At 38.6% G+C, this 22,216-nt stretch overlaps 3 protein-coding genes across 3 annotated transcripts; all 3 read right to left on the bottom strand.

The window, feature by feature from the left end:
* Positions 1-2,263: 2,263 nt before the first annotated feature.
* Positions 2,264-3,501, bottom strand: LOC126634114 (protein VASCULATURE COMPLEXITY AND CONNECTIVITY-like). The gene is made up of 3 exons (XM_050304602.1): positions 3,132-3,501; positions 2,801-3,006; positions 2,264-2,662 (listed from the first exon to the last, which is right to left on the bottom strand). Exons 1-3 carry the CDS (start codon positions 3,228-3,230, stop codon positions 2,485-2,487), a joined length of 483 nt encoding a protein of 160 aa, XP_050160559.1. The 5' UTR covers positions 3,231-3,501; the 3' UTR covers positions 2,264-2,484.
* Positions 3,502-5,029: 1,528 nt separating this feature from the next.
* Positions 5,030-16,323, bottom strand: LOC126582076 (histone-lysine N-methyltransferase ATXR3-like). The gene is made up of 20 exons (XM_050246065.1): positions 16,108-16,323; positions 13,343-15,926; positions 13,126-13,182; positions 11,776-12,957; positions 11,234-11,607; positions 10,592-11,149; positions 10,324-10,424; positions 9,138-10,188; positions 8,955-9,026; positions 8,629-8,739; positions 8,445-8,545; positions 7,802-7,901; positions 7,605-7,700; positions 7,253-7,420; positions 7,034-7,159; positions 6,888-6,941; positions 6,172-6,419; positions 5,969-6,077; positions 5,575-5,877; positions 5,030-5,488 (listed from the first exon to the last, which is right to left on the bottom strand). Exons 2-20 carry the CDS (start codon positions 15,795-15,797, stop codon positions 5,312-5,314), a joined length of 7,443 nt encoding a protein of 2,480 aa, XP_050102022.1. The 5' UTR covers positions 15,798-15,926; positions 16,108-16,323; the 3' UTR covers positions 5,030-5,311.
* A 3,706-nt stretch (positions 16,324-20,029) lies between these two features.
* LOC126633697 (uncharacterized) lies at positions 20,030-20,774 on the bottom strand. The gene is made up of 2 exons (XM_050304270.1): positions 20,393-20,774; positions 20,030-20,263 (listed from the first exon to the last, which is right to left on the bottom strand). The coding sequence occupies exons 1-2, from the start codon at positions 20,713-20,715 to the stop codon at positions 20,203-20,205; spliced, it is 384 nt and encodes a 127-aa protein (XP_050160227.1). The 5' UTR covers positions 20,716-20,774; the 3' UTR covers positions 20,030-20,202.
* Positions 20,775-22,216: the final 1,442 nt, after the last annotated feature.

Below are 22,216 nucleotides of genomic sequence, written 5' to 3'. Positions count from 1 at the left end.
CATACATCCAGAAAGTGAATAAACAAATAGAGTTGCATGCCTCTTTGATGATGCACTTTGCATATGGTGAAAGATGAATGAACGACTGGAACCCTAATTATTTTCTTTTCTATCACGATAGTCTGTTTTTTTGGAACTGCTTCGAGAAAAGCAGGCGAATCAGAACGGCAAGCACAAAATTATCTCAACGGTTTAACGATCACAGCCGCCGGACCTCTTCACTTCCGCCACCAGCGTTGGCATCGGGACTCTATTCCCGTTACCCCGTCTCCTCCCAAAGATTAACGTGAATTTGCTAAGCAATTGTCCTATCCTAAACCATAAGCAGTTTTTTATTGGCAATCATCCTAGAATCACTTCTAGGAAGAAACACATGAGAGGAACACTCCAAGCACTTAAGGATACACTTTGTTCTTGAGTAATCCATTCCTACCTTCAAGTTGGTCACAATTTTTTCTGTTATGCCCTCAACATACTTTAAAATAGTGGTTTATCCATTCTAATTCAATCATCTGTATCAAACGAAGTCTAAGTGCTTTACTAAGGCATTTATCATGTAATAAAGCAATGGTTCAACCGTCATCCTCTATATTAAGAAGGATGTAACAAATAACAGATTTGTAACTCAGTTAGTTAAAACAATTTACTTTTGCACTGACAGCCCTGGAGTTTGACTCCCCCTTCTCCAATATCATTTGTATATGCTTGCGCTTACCATCTTTGTACATCATATTTGATAGAAGCATGGTGGTTTTACAGTGGATGCACACCAACCCGAGAAGAGTACCTAAAGAATGCATGGACTTCTGTGGATGGTCCTGGACTTGGAGCAATTCTGCATGCTTAGTTGTTGCAAGGATGTCACGCCACAACAAAAAGTTCACTAAACTCCTTTTAGCATGGCTCTCAAATTATATATTGGTCATCTCTAATGACTCGACTTAGCGATGATTTGGGCACTTTCAAGGTAAATTTTTTGTGTTATATCAGCTTAATTACCTATTCATGTTACACCGAAATTTAAGTTTAATGGATCTCTTGCAACGCCCTAATGTGTGTGGCAATTTACTTTGGCTTTTTATATTAGCACCCCACAAAACGTTGAATGCATCCCACAATAAAATTTAATATTAATGACTTATTTACTTTACTATGCAATGACAATTTAATATTATTTATCTCCTTCAACTATCAAAACCCCTCACATCCTCCATTGTTGAATAAAACTCTAAGCAATGAAACTACAAACATGTTGATTAAGAAAAATTATTTTTGACGAATGGAACACGAAATTTGTGTTTCGAAAGCTTTGAAATCATTATTAATATTATTGTTATTGAAAAACATTCAAATGAACCTAAACATTTTTTCAAATCATTCAATTTGAAATCATTTGGCAAACTAAAGTTTAGATGGTTTGAAATCATTCGGCAAAATTAAAAATGACTGTTATAAGATTTGAGAAATGTGGGGTGTATAAAAAATGTGAGGCGTGTATAGAAAATGTAAGGTGCATATTAAGAATGTGGGGTATGAGGGTATTATGGGGAAGGAAGTGGGGTGTATTAAGATAATTTTTAATTGAAAAAGTAAATGTGAGATGTATTAAGTATGTGGAGTTTATTTAACAATTTGTGGGGTGCTAATATAATAAGCATTTACTTTTTACGTAGAATTATTTTATTTTTTCAGAATTTTTAATTAATTTTCTTTTAATTCAAAATATTGTCATTTTACTATCTCATAAATCACATTTTTTTTACATTCTACACGTTTTTAGTATATTGAAAGCTTTACCGTTTTAAAATGCTCGCTTTATATATAGAGATTATTAATATTTATTTCAGCCGACTTCATAATTTTAAGTTTAACGGATTACTAAAAGCTTTACTGTTTTAGAATGATGGCTTTATATATAGAGATTATTAATAATGTAATTAAAGAGATCCGCAAATTCCATATTTATATCTCAAGGTTAGGACATAACACATACGTTAGGGCATACGCAATCACATGCATGCGCTTATGACATCCCAAAAATCTAACTTATATTCTACACCCTTGAAAAGATAAGGATGTGCTATCTACATATCTCTTTTTACTTCTCACACACCCTTTGTTAATTTCTGTATGTTGATCTTTTTCATTTCATTCGATCCGACGGCCGAAAACAAAAAAGATGTGGGAGAAGTAAAAAATGATGTGTAGATATCACATCCCAAAAGATAAAGAAAGACAAAACAAAATAAAGAAACATCCAACATTATCGCAATATTATTATTATAATAATCTCCATTCCTTGTCCAAAACTAATCAGCGGAAAAGAAAGATTAGCACATTGTATTAAATTAATCAAAGGGGTAAAAGAAAGATAAGCACGACTATTGTCTCGCATGGATAGAGGAGGTAAAGTTAGGAGATATGAAAGGAACAGGGCTACATTAATCCTTCATCACGGCTTAATTAACGAAACTAATTAAATTATTAACCAGTAGAGGCAGTGACAGATATGTAATAAGCTACACAAAACAGCCCATGAACAAAACACACGATGCCTCCAATCGACAGAAAATGATGGTGTGTGAAACCACATGAAGATCTTGACTTATGGTTTGACCAAGTTCCTATCACCAGCATCGACAATCCAACGGCCAGAATGATCCTGATCATCAACAACGAACAAAATAAGAACATGAAAAGAAAACTGAAAACTGAAAACGACCATGGTTATCAAACACGACAATGGTTATCAAACACAACCGCTAAACAATTAACCTAATCATCGATTATCGACATGTACCAAGTGAGGACGAGGCAAGCGACAGAGATTTGCTTATTAGGAGGGGCCTTTTGGAGTTCATCCTGAGAACAAATGCAGTTGCATCCACCAAGCAAGTTTGCAATAACATGTGCAAGAACTAGAAGTCCGGCTGCAGCTAACCCTAGCTTGAATGCTGCATGGCTTGGTTCTCTACACTCGAAGATCCAGAGTCTCAAGTGTTTCACCTATTGCAAGCAACAGTATTATGGCAAGACGCTTTTGTAGCTCAACTGATTAAAAACATTTACTCATGTAACTGAGATCTTGTAGTATCGCTTGTGTAAAAATAAGCGAGGCAATAGGTATGTACCTTGTTTTGTTCGAGTTCTGCTTCGATGCCAAGAATCCCGGCTACGATGTCCATTGCCACGATCAAGAGGCAGACGAAGAACCCTCCAATCTTAACCATTATCTCTCTCTCTCTCTCTCTCTCTAGATCTCTCTTAGATGATGAGGAGGGTGGGAGGAAGGGGAATATGTATGAAAGGGGATAGACTACACAGTCCACACTGCAGAGAAAAGTATGTGTGGAAGAAAGGATTACAAGGAGGTGGGATAAGTGGGTAAAAAAAGCTTCTTTTGTCTACACAGTGCGAGCTTTAATTTGCTTTAGGGACTTCTTTCTCTTCTTTTCTCTTGGGTCGTGTCGTGGATTCCTTTGATGGGAAGCAAGCAAAGTAGGGCATAAACCAGCTCATATAAACCAGCACATAGAGCAGCGTGCCTCAGCATCTTTCACCACCCCCACACATTCCCCAAGGTCAATCTCTGAGTAAGTTCAGGACCCTTTTTTGACTTTTAGGTTTTAACAACTCAGGATGTTTTGTCACCATTGAGAATTTGGATTAATATGCCCCGCTGTATGCCAATGATCGGTTGGTCCTCCAATATATCACCAAGGTTAGGGTTAGTGGTTTTCACACTGTCGTTTTTTCAGTCTACACTCGTTTCTTCATTTCTTGTTATATATATTAGGGAGTTAATTTTTCATGCACTATTTTTAGTCTCTCACAATTCTCTCTTTATTTCTAGTCATCAAATAAAATAATTTTCATGCACCATTTTAAGTCTCTCACAATTCTCTCTTTATTTCTGATCATCAAATAAAATAAATCAATCACAAATAATAAACAAAATTAAATGGAATTGTGTAAGAGGAGGAAAATTGCGTGTTTATCCTTTATATTTTCATTAATCTTTCTTGAATTTATTCAAATTCAAAAGCTGAATAAAAGGTAGAAGTGGAATGAGATATTTGAGTGCGAAAACCATTTTTTATAAATATGGCTTAAGTCTTATTTCAATCATTTTCTTTAGAAAGGTAGTAAAAATACTCCTAAGTATATTGACAGAGATATTCATATTCTCCAAGGTTAAAGGATTTCTAAATTTTCTCAAATTGGGGGACTATTCCTTTTCTTTTTAGGTCGGCAGGGGACTATTTCCTTTCTTTTTGGGTCGGTTGGGGATTATTCCACTTTAGGATAGGAAGAAGTAACTTTGCAGGTATGTATATGGATCTTTACGTCTCTTGGGTTACATATTTTGGGTCTTGGGCCTACTTTTCTATTCATCTGGACCCAGATGCGATGGGCCTTGCACTTCTGTGGTCTCTCCAATTTTTTGTGGATATTTATAGGACATGATTATTTGATGAGAAAATCTTCCGTAGAGGTGTCACGTGATTAGGTCCGTGTTCTTATCACGTAGAGAGAACAAATTGACTCATTGGCAAAGTCTAAAAAATGCAAGAGAACAAAGTGGATTCGTAGTCGTCGTGCTGGAGATGACGCGGCGGAGCAGGCGGTGTTGGAGAGAAATGGGTGGTGGGCAGCAAGTTGAGATCAGGCGGGCAGTGGTAAAACGTTGGGGTTGGGAAGTAATCCCTGGTAGTCCGAAATGGGTTCGTGTCTGGGCAACCTCAGGAGTTGGGAGTAGTCCGAGGCGGCGGAGTTGAGGTTGAAGGCTTCAACGGTGGCGGGGCTAACATTGGTGAGGGTGACCTGAGCGAAATCAGAGCAAGATAGGGGCTTTTGGGTGAAAATCATAATCCTATGAACATCATTCAAGTCTAGAAACTGCATTATTCAAGTCTTGCCTCAACGGAGTTTCGCGGAGGGTCACCGGAAAAAGCTCTTTCAGATCGGAAAACTAAAAATGCTCCAAGTAATTTTGGAGATAACGAAAACAAAAGGCAAAGACAAGAGCTAATGCATTGGACTACTTCTCTACTTTTCATATTTCTCTCCAAAATTAGAAGTGGAGGTGAAAAAAACAGGTGTTCTACTGCTACGTAATGAATTACAAATTACAAAGATGAAGAGCTGTACACAAGAATTGGAAAAGCTCGCTGTTCGGGAATGATTACAAACTCCCCACATTGAACGGGGCAGCAGTAAACTTTAAATCAAAAAATCATTCCGAAACAAGTGGGAAAAAAAAGAGTTAGGGCGAGTAATCCGGCTGTCAGTTCCTGACGCTTGCAAAACTTCACCGATCCCACATTGCCTGAAATATCGCGGGTCTGTGCTTTAACCAATGCACCATCTCCCTGTCCAAATGAGATTTATGCACAACAGCGTCCAGCATTGGACTGCCGATAACTTTTGGAGAGTTATCAAACGACCATATTCGATCCTTAGGCCAAGGTCTCTGAGGCTGCTTCTCCTGAAAAGCAATGGAATATATGAGCAAGGCCACATCTCGAATCAAACGAACTTAAAGGCATAGATATACGATAGACCGAAACTCACCATCCTTGCTAGCATAAACTTCACTGTCCTTGGGCCATAAACACGCTGCAGTGAAGGTTTCTGAACCTTGGCGTAGAAAGAACTTAAGTTCGGTAATGACAAGCAACCCCTACTCGCTCTTGCCAGGCTACAATCCGGCTCTGCACTAGTCTGGTTATACCAAAAAATAAGCTGCCCTAAACAATAGTTTTCCCCGTACGTCTTGCAATACTCCTGAAAACCTGATCCCAGTTTCTCGGTGTACTTGGGGCCTAGGTCAAGTGGACTAATGTATACTGGTGGCGAAGTTACAGTTTTGTATTCCTGAGAGTAGAATGAAGCTCGCTTCAGATTCAGATAGCAGAATTGCACATCAATTAGAAAACTTTTTAGAGGTTCTCATTAAAAGACGTACCCGTATTCTAACAAAACAACGTGTGTAAGCATAAATATGGATCAAGTCAGCAGCAGCATCGTTTCTAGACTTGTATGTACAAGGAAGATTCCGGACTTCATCTCTCAACCTTCAAAAAGAAACAAAAAATTCCCATAAAGTTGTAATCGTTTACCGAGTCAAAACCTAGCATAAGAAAATTAACTCATGCGTATGTTACTCACCATAATAAAGATCTTTTAAGTTCTTTCCATATGTCATCTGAACCTGATGGATCACGAGCAAGGATCTTCATCTGTAGATCATTTCGCAAGTGTTCCTCCACATGAGGAGCCATGCTCTGAAGAAGCTCCTGTACAAGTGATCCTTCTCCCTTCCATAGAAAGGAAACAGCTTCTAAAGGACTTAACCTTTCTAGCGGAGGGGGAGCATCCTTGGGGTTGCTAAAAGCGCATCTCATAGCATACCTCACCTGTAGATATTATTGATCAGATCTTCATACGGTGGAATAGAATACAACAAAACGACCACTTGTTGATAGCAGAGAATAAGGACTTAAAAATTAAGCCTCATTAGGTGTAGTTTCTCCGTACAAAACAGTGTAGATAAATTTGAGAATCAATTAACATGCATAAATATAGACAACAGTCAAATCTGAGCAGACGTTTGGCAACAAAAGTGATAGAAATTGCAAGCTAAGCAAAACCATTAATTTCAAAATCTTCACATCATGCAACATTCTATTGCGAAATTAGTATAACAAGGCCCACCCACGATATGCCTATACCACAGTAAGATTCATTAAGTCATAATAATGTGCTAGACCACAACCTCTAAGTACTAAAGATATCTTACTAAATATGTTTATCAAATATTTAACAAAGACAAAAGGAAATAAAAGGATGATAGGTCTCTTTACACATAGGAAAAGGGTAATCACCTTGTCAAGAGTTACAGCCAAATTCTGAAGCCTTTGGTTGTACACACCCTCGGCCTATCATGCAAAAAGAAATGGTAAGCCAGGAGCAACCACAAATGACGTGATCTTAAACAGACACACACAGATAAGTAAAAAAAAAAAATCACCTGAACCTCAGCATCACTTTTCTCAACCTCAAGGCAAATATCTGAGAAGTACTTCCTCTTTTCTTCCAAATTGTGCTTTAAAATCTCCTCAGGAAGCTTTGTTCTTTCAAAATTTATAAACCTCACCTTCAACCAAAATGAAAGGGAATGAAAATAAATGACAGTTGATTTCAATAATTACTAAAAAGGAAAAACAAAGGCAGCAGAAAAACAACATACCAAGCGAGCTGAATATGCAATCACCCAATCTGGCAACCCACCCAGCAAGCAACTGCCTAAACCAGCCCTTCCCAACTCAAGATAGTCCTCCTCAGATACTGAATTTAACTCGCAAGCCTCCAGCATTAACTGATGACGATCAAGAGTTCCATGCCACTCTTTTAGCACCTGATGAATGGACAATAATCCAGTTAATAAAACTAAAATGACTTTAAAAGATAAAGGAGAAGAATACGCACAGAAATTCCTATCTTTGGGCACCAAGATTGTGAGGTTGAAAGAAAATATTTTAGTTCCCTCATGAGGAATCTGAGCCTCTAAGAATTAAGTGCAGCCATTACTTTTCTCTTACCTTTTGAAAAGCACCTTCGCCTGTTAAATTCAAGTAGCTTCCCCGGCAAACTTGGCTGCCACACAAACAAACTGACGCTTCGTATTCTTCCTTACTCTGTCATAAAAATAGATGAGCACAATCGTTACATGTGTACTTGTGTAGTCATGTAAATTGCAATTTAGTGTACATGAGACCAAGAGGAAAAAGAGTCACACCTCTGTAACGGAGTTGTAATCGAATGTCACCTCCTCACCATATTGAATCTTTCGTACAGTGTAGATTCCAATTTGGTAACGACCATCTACAGCAGTAACTCTACATTCAACAAACACTAGATGTTATAGAACTAGCAGGAAAAGTTCAAGCAAATCTTGCAATTACAAAGCAACACTAGATTACTACAGGTACTTCTGTCCGATATAAGACAAAGCCTTATTGTTATCAACATATAAGCCTTCATAACACACAGAATCAAGCCATATACTGATAATACTCATATATTGAACTCCAGTGCTAAGCAAAAAAGAATTATTGTTTATCAAGTGCGAATACAACCATTAAAATTCCAGCAATAAAGATCTGAAAAGGCATGTTCTGACTTCTGGTAGCCAAACATTAAATGCTCCTCAAATCATAGTACAAACCAAGACACAAAGGTAACAATAGTACACAATTAGCAACAAAGGTAACAGTGGTGCACCATTAGAAACAAACTACTAAAAAAAATACAACTATATGAAGCACAATGTTTACAGAGATATAATAGCTTAAATGTAAAATATGTGAGTGTGAATTTATAAATAGCAAGGTGACTCAATTGAAAGTCCTGACTAACAAAACTAAAACAATAGAACTTACTTTGCTTCACAATTAGGTCGGCATGAGTGACAAATTCTACTTGCGTAGTTTGCCTTATGCATGGCATCAACAACGACTAAATCATACCCATCAGCGTCACCCTGACAAACAATAATGAACGATCAGATGCTAATCCATAAAGCATGTACATAACTACGTATGAACTTGTGCAACTGAAAAGCACCTTGGGCCTTTCGAGATAAATGTTGTAAAACTCTGGAGCTGGATCTTTATTATTTTTCTGCAAAGATCGAATCCCATCTTGCTTCTCGAACCATTTCCAAACAGGATATACCTATATTATATTAAGTGTAGAAATTAGCCAATCACAAGATCAAAAATCAGTTTAACAAAATTTTATCATATGATTGCATGAACAAGTTATGCACTACTTTTCCATGGGGTTTAAATAAAAATTGGACGAAAGTATAAGACAAGGCAGCATCATATAAAAGTATGGGATGATTAAATGACTGAGAAAACAACTCCACAAACAAAATGGAGTCATACCTCCCCCAAAAACTCAACAACAAAATCTTCTTCTCCAAAGCCTTCTTCTTTGTTGCAAACAACACCAAGCCCCTGGTCATCATAACAAATTAACGATTACACAAGATTAAATAGTCATCACCTAATTGCTTGACATAAATCCAGGAAGTAACGCATCAATAGGGAATGGGGCAAAAAGTTTACCTTCCTATAAGCAACATACTTATCATCACGTCGGCTCTCTATGGCCTTCAAAATACCCTGACACATCCTAACAGTTCGGACATCACCATCCTCTTCAGCACCTTTTAGGATTTCTTCAACAACAGGATGCAAGGGATAGATCATAGGAGTATTTCCACTCCCAGTGTACCGCCTGACTTGCTTATTCAATGTGCGAAGGAGCACATCTTCAACAAACATATGCTTCTCCGCAAGATCCCAGTCCAACTCCTCTGGCATGGAGTCAAGTAAAAGATTGTGGCTATATGGATCAATTCCATAAACTTCTTGCTCTAAAACCTCTTCTCCAAGCATTTTCCTTGGCTTGTAATCCTTTACTTCAGGAAGCTCCATATCAGACTCCTCAGTTCCACTCTTCTGAGAATTAAGTTTCTCAACATAGTCATCTGGTAAAGATACCTGCATTTTCCGTTTCACATCCTCCTCATTGGATACAATAACATATTCCTCAATAACTTCATATTTCCTCGTAACAGGAGGAACCAAGCTTGATTTTGTCATGCGAGCACCCCACTCCCGATCATCGGTCATAGAATCAAAACCCTCATCAGGTGTAAAGCTTCCATCTGCTCTTGACTGCCCCGTTTGACTTTGTGACTTCAATTCAGTGTCACTTTCTGTATCCGAAGAAGTACTATCAGTATTGCTCTTGCTATATTCAGAAGACTTGTCCATATCATCAGAGGTTTCACTTTCTGAATCCATAGATTTTTTATTCAATCTGGATAAACGCCTCCTGATTTCTCGATCAGATGCATACTCTCCATAATCCATACTACCATTCACAGCGCCATTACTCCTATTCGAGTACTTCCTTTCAGTAGCTACTTTATTGAGCTTCTTTCTACACTTGGAGGATGAAGAGAACCCTGCAAATGTATCATCTTCCCATGACTTAATCAACTCATCTCTTTCATGAGAAGACTTAGAAGCAGCTTCTAAACGAGTGGCAAGTTGAATAAACAATGTTATAATGTGATTCATGTCTCCAGCATCCCCCCGATTCTTTGCTCTGCAGCACAGAAAAATAACATGAGAAAGAGAGAGAGAGAGAGAAAGAAACTTTTATCACATCGTTAAGTAAAAAAAGGTTCTGAAAAATACATCATGAACCCATACAAGAACCAAAAAGTGAAATAGAACTCACTTTATTGCATCCCTGCACATTCGACTGATATCCTCCTTGACAGAACTCAATCCCCGGCGTATGTAATGACCATTTCTCATTCTATCCTGAATTTCAGCAACCTGGTAAAGAAAAGGAGGTAACAAACTTTCAGAACATATTTATATGAAACTGAACGTAAACATAAAAGGATAAAAAAGGGAACCAAATCTAAAAACAAGACAAAGATAAAGTACGATAAAAAAGCATGTCAAACATGAAAACAATCAAAGCAAATGACTACCAGTACCTTGGGCACAAAGAAATCATAGGTATTCTCCTTCATGATATCCTTCAGACTTGAAGCAACAAATTCTTCCATCTTCTTGTAACCGTGTTCAGATTTCTTAATGGACAACCGCCTCATGCGAGCATCCCTAGATAGAATGGATGAGGACCGTCTAGCATCAAATAGTTTTGAACGTTTGTATAAACTTCCCCGGAATGAGAGATTTGCAGTCTCTCTCTTATCCACGCTATCGAAGTACACTTTCAGTTCACTAAAATCATCCATATCATTGCCTAGAACCTTACTTCTAGAAACAGATGAAGATTTCTCACTGATCTGTTTCAGACTCCTAATTTTCGAATGGGATTCCTCAAATATCTTCGTACCAGATGAATTTCGGCTCTTAATCCAGTTCAGATTCTGAAACTTAATTACCAACTCGCCAAACTGGTTGCAACCTCTGATATCTATGGTAGATAAACAAGGAAGTGAACTAAGGATCTCTTCAAGAGTGTGGGGGGTGATGTTGGTGCAACCATTCAGAACCATAGAGTTAATCTTTTCTTTGCCGTAACCACTCTGCAACCAAAGAATTACATTAGATTTATGAGGATGTACATAGATGCCTACTGCTCTGTGATGCAAAAAAATAGCAAAACCTACCATAATGTTCACAATCGCGGAATCAGTGCAGTTGGGACCCAAGGATGAAAAATCAACCTGTCTTGAAATATCCTTATAAAACCTGACAGCAGCTCTCCAGTGCTTACAGGTCATAGAAGCAAAGGTAAGGGAATTCATGTCTAATCTCAGAAAATGAAAGATTCGCGCCAGCACTTGCCCATCTAATAAACCCCAGCTTCCCGTCTCTGAGCCATAACTCCTACTCTCTTCTGTGTACAAAGAAGCATCACCACATAGATCCTCAAATGTGGATTCATCCTTTTCAACTGTTAGCAAATCATCTCCCAAGTCATAGTCATCTTCACTTTCATCAACCAGCAACCGGGCTCTCTTGGCAATACGGGCATCAACATCTGAAGCAAACCCCAAATAGATTAATGCATGGATAAAACGAAACTTCATGACGAACACCAAAGTTCAAGTTGAAAGGAAATCAAACCAAAATGTACATACAAAAAAGATTGAGGTCAAGGAAAAGAGAAGATAGAGGGCAAATGGACATTAAATTGAATAGATCATACCTGTTTTCCAGTACATATGCTTCTCCACCTCTTTCTTTGGCTGCTTTGCATTAATCCATGGATCTAGAACATCATTTATGGCCGCAGCAAACTCCCGGCTTTTGTATGATTTCATCACCAGTTCATGAAGCTTTCCGCATGTATAACCAATGAATTGAGGGTGCAGGTTGTGCAACCAACTCGACCTTGTGGTCAACTCTTCAAATAAAGCACTTTTAGATTGTGATGAAGCAAGTCCTGAAGTATCACGAGATCTTGTGTTCTTCTCCTGCTGATTCAAATTAGTAGCTTCCGAAGTCTCTGCAGCAGATGTCACTGGAACCCAGACTTTATCAAATTTCCGGAAAATACTGGTATGTTTTAAGATCACTCCTTGATCAACCAAGACCTGTAGCTCAGAAAATGATGAAGGTCCTCGTTCGTGCCCAGCACCATCAAGGTAGTACCAGTCACCCAAGTGCAATTGCAGCTCATCGACTGTGCAAATACGGTCTTTTTTGGTGTTAATAGATGTAATGCATTTCGAAGACCCCTGTGACTGCCGTTCACAAACTGGTTTCAACTGGGTATCACCTTCTCCCGATGATCTCTTCCCATCACTACCTGAAGTATATGACCGAGAAGACCTTGACGTATACCTCTCCATACCACGGGCTTTTATGCGAGGCTCAGAAACAAATGAACCATGGTCTTTAACCACACAAGCATTTATCCTGACTACTGGAAGCATAGTTCCTATTATTCCTTTTATGACAGTAGGCTTAATTTGAGTTGTTCTGCTCATGCCACTAAAATCACTTATCTCATCTGGACATGAAAAAGCCCAAGTAGGTAGATCAAGTCTTCTGCTTTGCGAAGGATAATACAATTCATCTTTTTTATGCCATCGAGGGTCTTCATAACCAGACTTTGGCATCTGGCATAATGGGAAACCATCGTTTACAACAAATTTCTTTCTAGAAGACCTCTCTTGTGATGCTTCATCATTCCTCTTCCAATCACCACCCTTGCATGACCACCGATCAGAAAACCAGTCATCAGAATCACCACAAGCAAACCCAGCATCCTTGTCAGAAGGTGCAGTCAGCCTAATTTCTGCAGCTTCCTTTATTTTAATGTCAGAGTATCCAGGTTCCTCGGTTTTCTGATCATACTGTTCCGCATTGTGGCCTTGACTGAAACCTGTGCATGCCAATAGATGCGTAAGTAAAATACTTCTCGTAAATAAAAATACAATTTTTAACATCAATTTCACGTCCTTTCTAAATTTCACATTCTATGTTGTCTGAAAATCAACTTGACGTCCTATTTAACTCCTAAAAAAACTGAAAAACCAATGTAAACCACTACCTGCGGTGTTTTCCCATCCATCTCGTTGTGCATATTCAAACGACATCTGCAAAACTTCTGCAAAATGACAAATATAAAAGAGGACAAAAAATAAGATATCTCCACACAAAAATATAAATAAATAAATAATGAAGGTAAAATTTGTTACTTCACAACAGCAAAAATCAAATTTCAAAAAAATAATAATAATAATAATAATAAATCAGATAAAACATACCTCCAATAGCTTCAAGCTCCCTGCCAGGAATAACTGTCAAACCCTCCATCAGAGCTCCAACCCTTTCTTCAATACGGAGATCTTCTAAAGGCTCAGAAGCAGCTCCACCAACATCTGGGCCAAATCCTGGTGGCAGCAAAGTGATCGCTGCCTCCTTCCCACTCTGGGCATCATATTGCCCAGTATCTCCAGTATCTGCCAATAGATTACCGGGAGCTTCTGGAGGGCTTACTAGTCGAGTTATAGAGTCTGATACAATGGATGGGAAATGTACGGTCACCAGTGGTGAAACTGCATTTTCAACAGTTACCCACCTATCACTATCTGAGTGCTTGACCATGTGGTCAGACATGAGAGCCCCTTCTTCAACAAGTGATTTAAGCTCACACAATTTTGAAGGTCCACGTTCTACACCATAATAATCGAGGTAAAACCATTTCCCGGTGGATGAATCAGCAATAACTGGGACATGTGGTGGTGTATCACATATATCCATATCTTCTTCCATCGAAAGCAGCTCTTCAGGAGGGGCTACACTGATATGAGAATTTTCAGTGCAATTTACACTTGGAATTTGAGATGGTTCTTCTTTGTGAGACTCAATGGTGGTATTTGTCTCCACAGATACATTAATATCAGGGACAGTGCTTCTATCTAGAGATTCTTTAACAGTTGAATGTGAGTCTTTTCCACAGGGATCCTTCTGCATCAGCTTATCTTCTTGCCCCCTATTACTGTAATGGGAGTTGCGCCTTTCACTTGCTCCCCCTTTTCGACTTGTGTCTCGATGATTATTAGGTCTAATCCGATCATGTGGGGACCGCTCCAAATAATTTGGAGTGTGATTCCTGCGGTCATGGTATCGAGGTCGATCTTGTGGAGACAGACTCCGGTTCCTGTGACCATATTGACGGCTCCTATCATATGGAGATCTCTCCTGACCATATGGAGATCTCTCACGCCCATATGGCGATCTCTCACGCCCAAATGGTGATCTCTCGCGGACGTATGGAGATCTCTCGCGGACGTATGGAGATCTCTCATGGCTGTACGGAGATCTCTCGCGCCCGAATGGTGATCTCTCACGGCCATGTGGAGATTTTTCACGGCCATGTGAAGATTTCTCACGACCATGTGGTGATTTCTCACGACCATATGGTGATTTCTCATGACCATATGGAGACCTTTCATGGACATATGGAGATCTTTCACGGCGCATTGGGCTTCTGTCCCGATGATCAAAATAACGGGCCCGATCACGTGGGGATCGCTCAGAATGACCTGGAGGTCCTGGACTTCTCCCATGCCTGTCATAAACTACTCTGGAAGACAGAGTAGATTCATAAGGCCTGGAGGAGTACTTGTCTGATGCAACTCTTGACGACGAAGAATTCCGATAAGACCTCTCCACAGAACTGCGTGAATAATGCTCAGAGTGGGCAGAGCGATTGGTGTCATCAGAAACCCTACGAAATTTTGTACCTGGATAATCACCATAGTCTCCATAGTTCTTCCGCTCACCGATACTTGTATCAGTACCAAACCTTTTTAACCGATTAACAGAAGGGTATTCTCCAGGGTGGCACTTAGCATTGCTGTACTCATTTCTGTACGCACCGTCCTCGTCAACGATTTTGGAACTGATCCTCGTCTTCCGGTCAGGGCCACTCTCCCACCTGGCATTACTCTTGCTCTGCTGGCTTCCACTTCTACTAAAGTCTTTCCTTCTAAAAGGATCGTCATTTGAATACTTCCCGGGAGGTGGTGTACGCTCACGATCAAATTTCCAGCTCTTCTCCTTACCCATATCATACCTGCGGAATTTACTGGGAGTGTAGTCATCTCTGGCCACTTCCCCCTTCTGCCATCTATCTGGAATGAACTCACCTTTCTCAATTTCATCCTTGGGAGGTCTCCACGACCCAAATTCAGCTTCGACTTTTCTGCTCCTCTCTGGAACAATCTCTCCTTTCTCTACGTCCCCTCTTCGCCATTTCCCTGAAAAGGACTCTGCTTTCTCCACCTCACCTCTCCTCCACTTCTCACCAACAATCTCTCCCTTCTCAATTTCACTTCTTCTAGACTTCTCTGGCACGAATTCACCATTCTCCTCTTCAACTTTGGGCCACTTCAAAGTCCCCAATTCACCCTCTTCCACTTCCTCCTTCTTCTCCTCAGCATTTTCACCATTCTCAGCTTCCTTAGTAGCACTGTTAGCACCTTTATCCAATCCCAGTTCACTTTTTTCGGACTCCACGTTCGTCGAAGACCCGGGGTTCTTAACAACTTTCTTCTTGGGCTTCATTACCTTCACTATCTTCTTCTTCTTAACCGTCTTGGAATTGAAGCCATTGTTACCGTTCTTGCCTCCGCAAAGCGTAGTCTTCTCCTGAATTGGAAAGGTGTCCATGATATTATGCTGCAAAGGCATGCATGCGACGCCTCCATCGCCCATGGAAATCCCAACCCTCCGCACCCAATCCGAAAACCCTATATGTCTCCTTCCCCGGGGCTATGGATGCTCATACTGCAATTCGCTTCAACTGGGTCTTCCTCTCCTCAATCCGCGCTCCAATCGAAAACCCTATTTCCAAAAATTCAACAAACAGATCAATACAAACCCAATGTAGGGTTTCAATGTCGAATACAACGCATGCATAAACAAACAAAATATGAAGAAAGACCCAGAATTCCAAAACCTCTGTAATTCAAAACTCTAACCCAGAATGCTTACAAAACAATCGAAATCGAAAGGGGGAGAATACCGAGAAAATTGACGAGCTGAGTGAATAGATCGGCGAGAAAATCTAGCTTGACGAACCGAAGGAGCGCGCGAAAGCAAAAGACTTGACGAAGACAGATCAATAAACTGCGAGAAATCGAAAGCTCGAAGGCCAATCTCTCTCTCTCTCTCTCCGTATCTCCGAGTCTCTGTGTCTCTCTCTGTTCGTTCCTCTCTCTCGTTTGCTGTTGTTCTTGGTTGGTCTGAAAGACGAAACCTTCGTGGTAGTATTTATTTATTTTTACCTTTGGGCTCGTACTTTCATTGCGAGAGGTGTTGAAGTTACCATAATAGCCTTGGGGAGTTTGGTCCACGTGGAAACGGACTCTAGTTAGTAGTTTCAATAGCACAAGAGGTCCACTTGAATTGTGACTCGTTCACTTTGAAATTGTTTTTTTTTAGTACATCGATATTTTACTTTAAAAAGAGGTAGAATTCGGCTAAGTTAGACAATAGACATTCTAGTCATCCACAAAATTAGAACCTAAGAACTCTCATTTTCAGACCATAGTATTAAATGACTGGTTTGAAAATTAACTCTCTGTTTTCTTGTCTTGATATATGGCTTGTTTGGAAATACATTTAAATAACTACAAGCGTTTTTTATAAAAATATTTTTGAAATCAATCTTTAATTAAAACACAAGTGAATCTTAATAAAGCACTTGAAATGCTTTTGAAACCAAAAGCATTTTTTTTTAATTATTTTGAAAGCACTTCAAAACGAACAAAAATCTTACCGTTTAAATAGAAAAAAATATTCGAGACATCATTACAAATACAATGTTAACTTCTTGGTAAATCTTTGCATTCTAATTCTAAATATATTTATTATAATTTTCTATTCATGTGCTTCGTTAAGCAAATGAAATCGCTCATTGCCTAGCTTGCTATATCTTTCTTTTGGTAAGTGTTATACTAATTTGAGGAACTCTGACATCTTCTCAAGTTGAAAGTTCTTGTAATTGGTTCAATGAAAAGCTATCAATTTAAAAATTAAAAAAATTAAAAAATGTATAAATACAAATATATTGAGATGTGCAAAGTCATTTTATGCAAGTTATAAATTGACTTGATTTAGTATGCTAATAAAACACATAAGAAACAAGGAAAAAGGAAATCAAACTCATCAATTCTTGCACATTCGATACTCAAGCACACGATAGAAAAACATTATAAAAGTAACTTGAGAAAGATCATTATTTTATAACAAGATTAACATTACGATATTTTCTTATGAAAATAAGCTTGTAACTCAACTAATTAATAATACTTATGCATACAAAAAGTTAGTTTCTAACAGGTCAATGTATTAGTATTTGAGTCATATCGCGTAGATTTGTCCGGAACCACCCTCCTACACGTTGAAGAATGAAAGATGGTCCAAAAGTAAATCACATGATTAAGCATAGGGATTGATTAAGAACGACAATGATGCATAAACTGGGATTAGCCTAGGTAATAATACATGTGAAGGGTGTAATTGTCATTGTGGGTGAATGGTGGGGTCCATATGGGGGTAGGGAATCATAGAAATAGGGCAAGGTTATTTTGGTAAACGTGGTTTTGGCGCTCAACTGAAGTTGAGCAAAATAATTTGAGGCAGATTGCAAATGTGGAGGGAACTCCCAACTCCCTAGGTGATTGTGTTTGTGGTTCTCAGACGTTGGAGCCGTATTGTGTTGGGACTCCTTGGACCAAAAGCAGCTTAGGCCAAATTTAAAGGACTCGTTTCCAAAATATTTGGAAGTTGCCAAGTGTTTAAGCAATTTAAGCCCATCATGACAAACCCACTGTTAACTAGGATGATTTGCACTAACCATACAACGCACTAGATTAGTTATCTCACACGGTCATGTCAAACGAAAACATATCATGACAAACCCATTGTTAACTAGGATGATTTTAAATGCGACGAAGAGCACAATTCCAATTTTTGAAAATCTAACTATTGGCACATGTTTTTTTTTTTTTTTTGGTCTACTAGTTTCCTCAATCCTCATCTCTGCTACACTTATTTTTTGCAAGTGTTGATATTTTACTGCCCAACATTATATGTTATAAAGCATTACTAGCCTTATTGCCGTCTTATAAAATTTTCATAGAGCTTTATTGGTCCCTGGTAAAATGTAAAATAAAAATCATTAGTTGCTTGAATCTTTTACCATTTTGTTGCTTGTGGTGACCAATGAGTGAATATTTGATCAGTCTTTATTGGGTACTCACAAGGTCCACAGACTCGTGCAAATTGACTCTACCAATAAGTCTCATGGACCCAAAACTGAACTTTGAAGCCCAAAGCCTCTCTCTCTAATTGTTAATGTCTCCCTTGAGACTGCAAATCAGCTCCTTTGAAGCCCAAAGCCTCTCTCTCCACTGCAAGATGGGCAGCACGGGCTTCGGATTCCAAAGGGGAAATAGCAGTACCCTTCTTTGCACTACCAGCCACCAGAGAACCATTTGAGTCACGAGCCACAAGTCCCCAGGCCCATGGAACGGGAAGGGGACATTCTTCCGATTCATTTCACAAAATTCTACCAATCAATAAATCTGAATTTCAAAGGTCCGGATTTGTTGATTTGTAGGATTTTGTGGAAGGAATCCGTCCCTTTCCCATGGAACCGTCCTCCTTAGACCATGCCCCATCAAAATTTACTTTGATGATATTAACTGGACGTGAACACCAAAAAGACGTGTCATCCTCACTTGAAGAAGATAAACCATTAGGACTAGCACTAGAGGCTTCCACAAGGGATGAAGCCAAAAACTCAAAAGCTGCTTTAGTAGCTCGAGAAGCCGTGTTCCGCTGAAGGCTGCTGGTCGTCGAAACTACAATGGCATTACGATTTCCAAATTTCCCAGCAAACAAACGAAGCAATAGTATAGACCCTAATCTGGTTTTCCTTACAGGGGGCCAGCCACAACCTTGAGAGCTAGGAACCGCGTGTCAAAACTTGGTAAATAGTGGTCATTCCGCTAGTTAAGAGCACTAGCAAACCAAACACCACACCATGGACACAAAAACAGAACACGTTCATCTGATTCGGGGTAAATTTGGAAGGGTAATTGATTCATCTCACATCCAACCTGCACTGCTCTTCCCTTATCAATGGATCAGAACCATTTGTTTTAGACCTCAATGGCACACCGTTCGTGTTCTTTGACAACATTTTTGTGTCATTTAGAGCAAATAGCATAAATAAGTATCGCGTATATCTGAACTCATAGAAAAACGACAAGAGAAAAGAAAATAAAACAAGTCATGTGGCATTCAGTGGCCTCATTTTTCACATGGGTTGGTATGTAGTAGTCAACCAACTTATGCGGCAATTGATTTAGTGGTGCTATCTTTTCATCCACAAATATGTAGGGTTTGTTAAGCTGAGATGAGACATTGAGCCATAACGCACCATATAGTGACTCCATGATGCATTATGCTGTGGATACTTGAAATTTGAGCTGAATTTAATGCACTATAAAAAATTTGGAGAATGTTTCAAAAGTAAGAAACTCTCTCTTGCAATCATGACATAATTTTAATGATGTTATTCGTTCAATAAATATCAAAAAATATATTATCGGTTCAATACTTATCACGGATTCAAAAATGAACCACCGGTATAGTACTTCAAAAGTGGTCAGTCTATGATACCAAGGCATTGATGAATTTACGCAAAACAAGAAAAAACCAAACTCAACCAAACCACAAATACACAGAAACCCTAGAAAGAGGGATTTACAAAACACCAAAGCAAGGGAAAAGCAAACCTAGCTAGATGCCTTATATCTTTGTTGAATCTTATTGCCATGAAATATAAAACTGCATTCCGACATATTTGGACCCTTTTTCTAGTAAAACTGTAAAATCTTAAAGCAATCAATTAAAAAAATTACTGTTTCGTCAAGTTAAGACAATAATATAATCTTTTGCTATATAGATCTTTAAGTATGTGGAAGCGATGAAAATACAGATGGTTCTAAAGAAAATTAAATCCATCGATCTTATCGAAACAGTACATATAAAACTCCAATAATATATAGTTACATCAACAAAAAGCACTTAAAAACATAACATATCGTCAAAACATGAACGGCGTTGCTGAGAACACTGCAGGTACAGTCGTCGGCCCATCGTTTCTCCTGAAAATATTGGTAGAAATGAACAAATTAAAATTCCATAAATTAAATATATATATATATATACACACACACGCACGCACATATACAACCTAAAAAAATCAAACACTGATCCTGTGATAATATAATTACCTGGAGTATTGCTGAAAATCATCACTAGTAGTATAACCGAAACTTGGAACTTTGGCCCTTGGCCGTCGACCTTTGGCTGATGTCATCTTCTTAGACTGAACGTTACCCTCATGACCAGAAACAACCCCATCCTCTGAGATTGCAACCAGAGCTGGCCTCCATTGATGACCACTTCCAGATTTGGAGCTTCTCTCATGGGTTGATCTCGTCACATGATTTTGTGTTCGCGTCGACGATGAGCGGTAACACGACCCCAACTCCAAGAGGAACTTCATAGTTCTGACTTGGTTCGGATCAGTTTTTTCGGGAAAACTCAAGAACATGTGTTATAGAATTAGCGTGGGATGGAGGTACTCGTAAAGGTGTGACATTTGATCTGTTTCTTTAGCTTGTATTTATAGAGAGAGAGATAGGGTTAGGATTTTTTGGGCTGACGTGTAGTGTCTCTTTTTGAATCTTAATGGATATGTTAATGTGCTAATTGTCCTTATCTTATCTGCGTAATCTGAAGGGGTCTAATACGTTTGGTTTGCCTAATCCAATTGTTACACCTTCCACAGGTACCGTGCACCTCTTAATTACTACTTATTACGATGGGTTTTAATTATCGTAACATACTATACTACCTACGGTAGTATGGTTATTACTTATTAGTTAGGATAATTACTATGTTAGGTTATATACTTGTGGCCAGGATATTGGATGGAGCCCGAATATATCTGAATTTCAGTTTTTAACAAAATTTTATACGATGAGGAAATTTAAGATTATTTTCTAAAATAACTGAATTTTTATTTTTTTAGAATTTGTGAATTTTCTTGTTTGGTTAATCTAAAAGAATAATGGAATTTCAATACAAAATTAGTATGTGTATAGAGTCATTAATATATAAATGAAGATAGTAGTTAGGAAAATGTGTCAGTAGTGGTGGTGGCTATGGGTGGTAGCGGCGTCAGTGATAGCGATGAGTTGTGGGGCCCACAACGGTATGCGGTCGTGGCGGCATCTATGATAGTGATGATGATGGTGCACTGGTGGTGGTGCGCTCATGGTGAGTTTTTTTATATTTTGTATTTTTAAACTCTCATTCATGGTGAGTTTTTTTATATTTTGTATTTTTAAACTCTCATTCATTAAAATTTGTAAATGACACATATTTATATAGAATTTAAACTTGAGAATTGGAGGTTCCAGATTTTTCTTTTCACTCAAAATTTTTAAATTTCTATATTTATGAATACATACAAGAGAAATTGGTGCATATTAATTTAAATTCTATTTTTTTACTAAATTCCAAATTTAATATTTTTGTAATCTTTTTTTATTTATTATTGCAGTCTAGTATGAATCTTCGTGAAAGTTTGACAATATTTTGGAGTCTTGAAGATATGTAATGTCACAGCCCGTCCCAGAATTACTAAATACCGAGGACGTGAAATTACTAAAACGCCCTTAAACGGGATTAAGGTGCGTAAATTTTGTATTTGTTTTACACTAAGATCCTAAACTAGGGTTAGAATTATATTAGTATGTGTTAAATTATCTGTGTTGGACTTTAGGTGGGACCCTACCCCCTAAATCATTCCCTCAATTCTGGATCCATGTCTCATTCCCTCTTTCTTCCTCATCTCTTCATCTCAGAAACACTCTCTCTCTCTTACTCTCGAACTCTCTCAAGCTCTCGGACAAACACCAAGAACAATCACAATCCTACACCAACGTCCGATCTAAGATCACCACGACACTCCTTAGGACCTCACGAGCACGGGAATACCAGTTTTAGGTAAGTTCTATTTCGAGAACCCTAGTTTTAAAACACCCCGT

This window comes from Malus sylvestris, chromosome 9 (assembly GCF_916048215.2).
Source record: "Malus sylvestris chromosome 9, drMalSylv7.2, whole genome shotgun sequence".
Classification (NCBI taxonomy): Eukaryota; Viridiplantae; Streptophyta; class Magnoliopsida; order Rosales; family Rosaceae; genus Malus; species Malus sylvestris.
Note: the sequence above shows the minus strand (reverse complement) of the source record. Positions and strands in the feature narration are given on the sequence as shown.

Excerpts from the sequence above, each read along its gene's own strand:
- LOC126634114 (XM_050304602.1), bottom strand. The coding sequence starts at position 3,230 with ATGGTTAAGATTGGAGGGTTCTTCGTCTGCCTCTTGATCGTGGCAATG. Across the intron at positions 3,007-3,131 it reads CAGAACTCGAACAAAACAAG|GTGAAACACTTGAGACTCTG; the intron begins GTACATACCTAT and ends TGCTTGCAATAG. Across the intron at positions 2,663-2,800 it reads GCTTGCCTCGTCCTCACTTG|GATCATTCTGGCCGTTGGAT; the intron begins GTACATGTCGAT and ends GTTGATGATCAG.
- LOC126582076 (XM_050246065.1), bottom strand. The coding sequence starts at position 15,797 with ATGGGCGATGGAGGCGTCGCATGCATGCCTTTGCAGCATAATATCATG. Across the intron at positions 7,160-7,252 it reads TTGCATATTCAGCTCGCTTG|GTGAGGTTTATAAATTTTGA; the intron begins GTATGTTGTTTT and ends TTTTGGTTGAAG. Across the intron at positions 5,489-5,574 it reads AGTTTATGCTAGCAAGGATG|GAGAAGCAGCCTCAGAGACC; the intron begins GTGAGTTTCGGT and ends ATTGCTTTTCAG.
- LOC126633697 (XM_050304270.1), bottom strand. The coding sequence starts at position 20,715 with ATGTTCTTGAGTTTTCCCGAAAAAACTGATCCGAACCAAGTCAGAACT. Across the intron at positions 20,264-20,392 it reads GATTTTCAGCAATACTCCAG|GAGAAACGATGGGCCGACGA; the intron begins GTAATTATATTA and ends CAATATTTTCAG.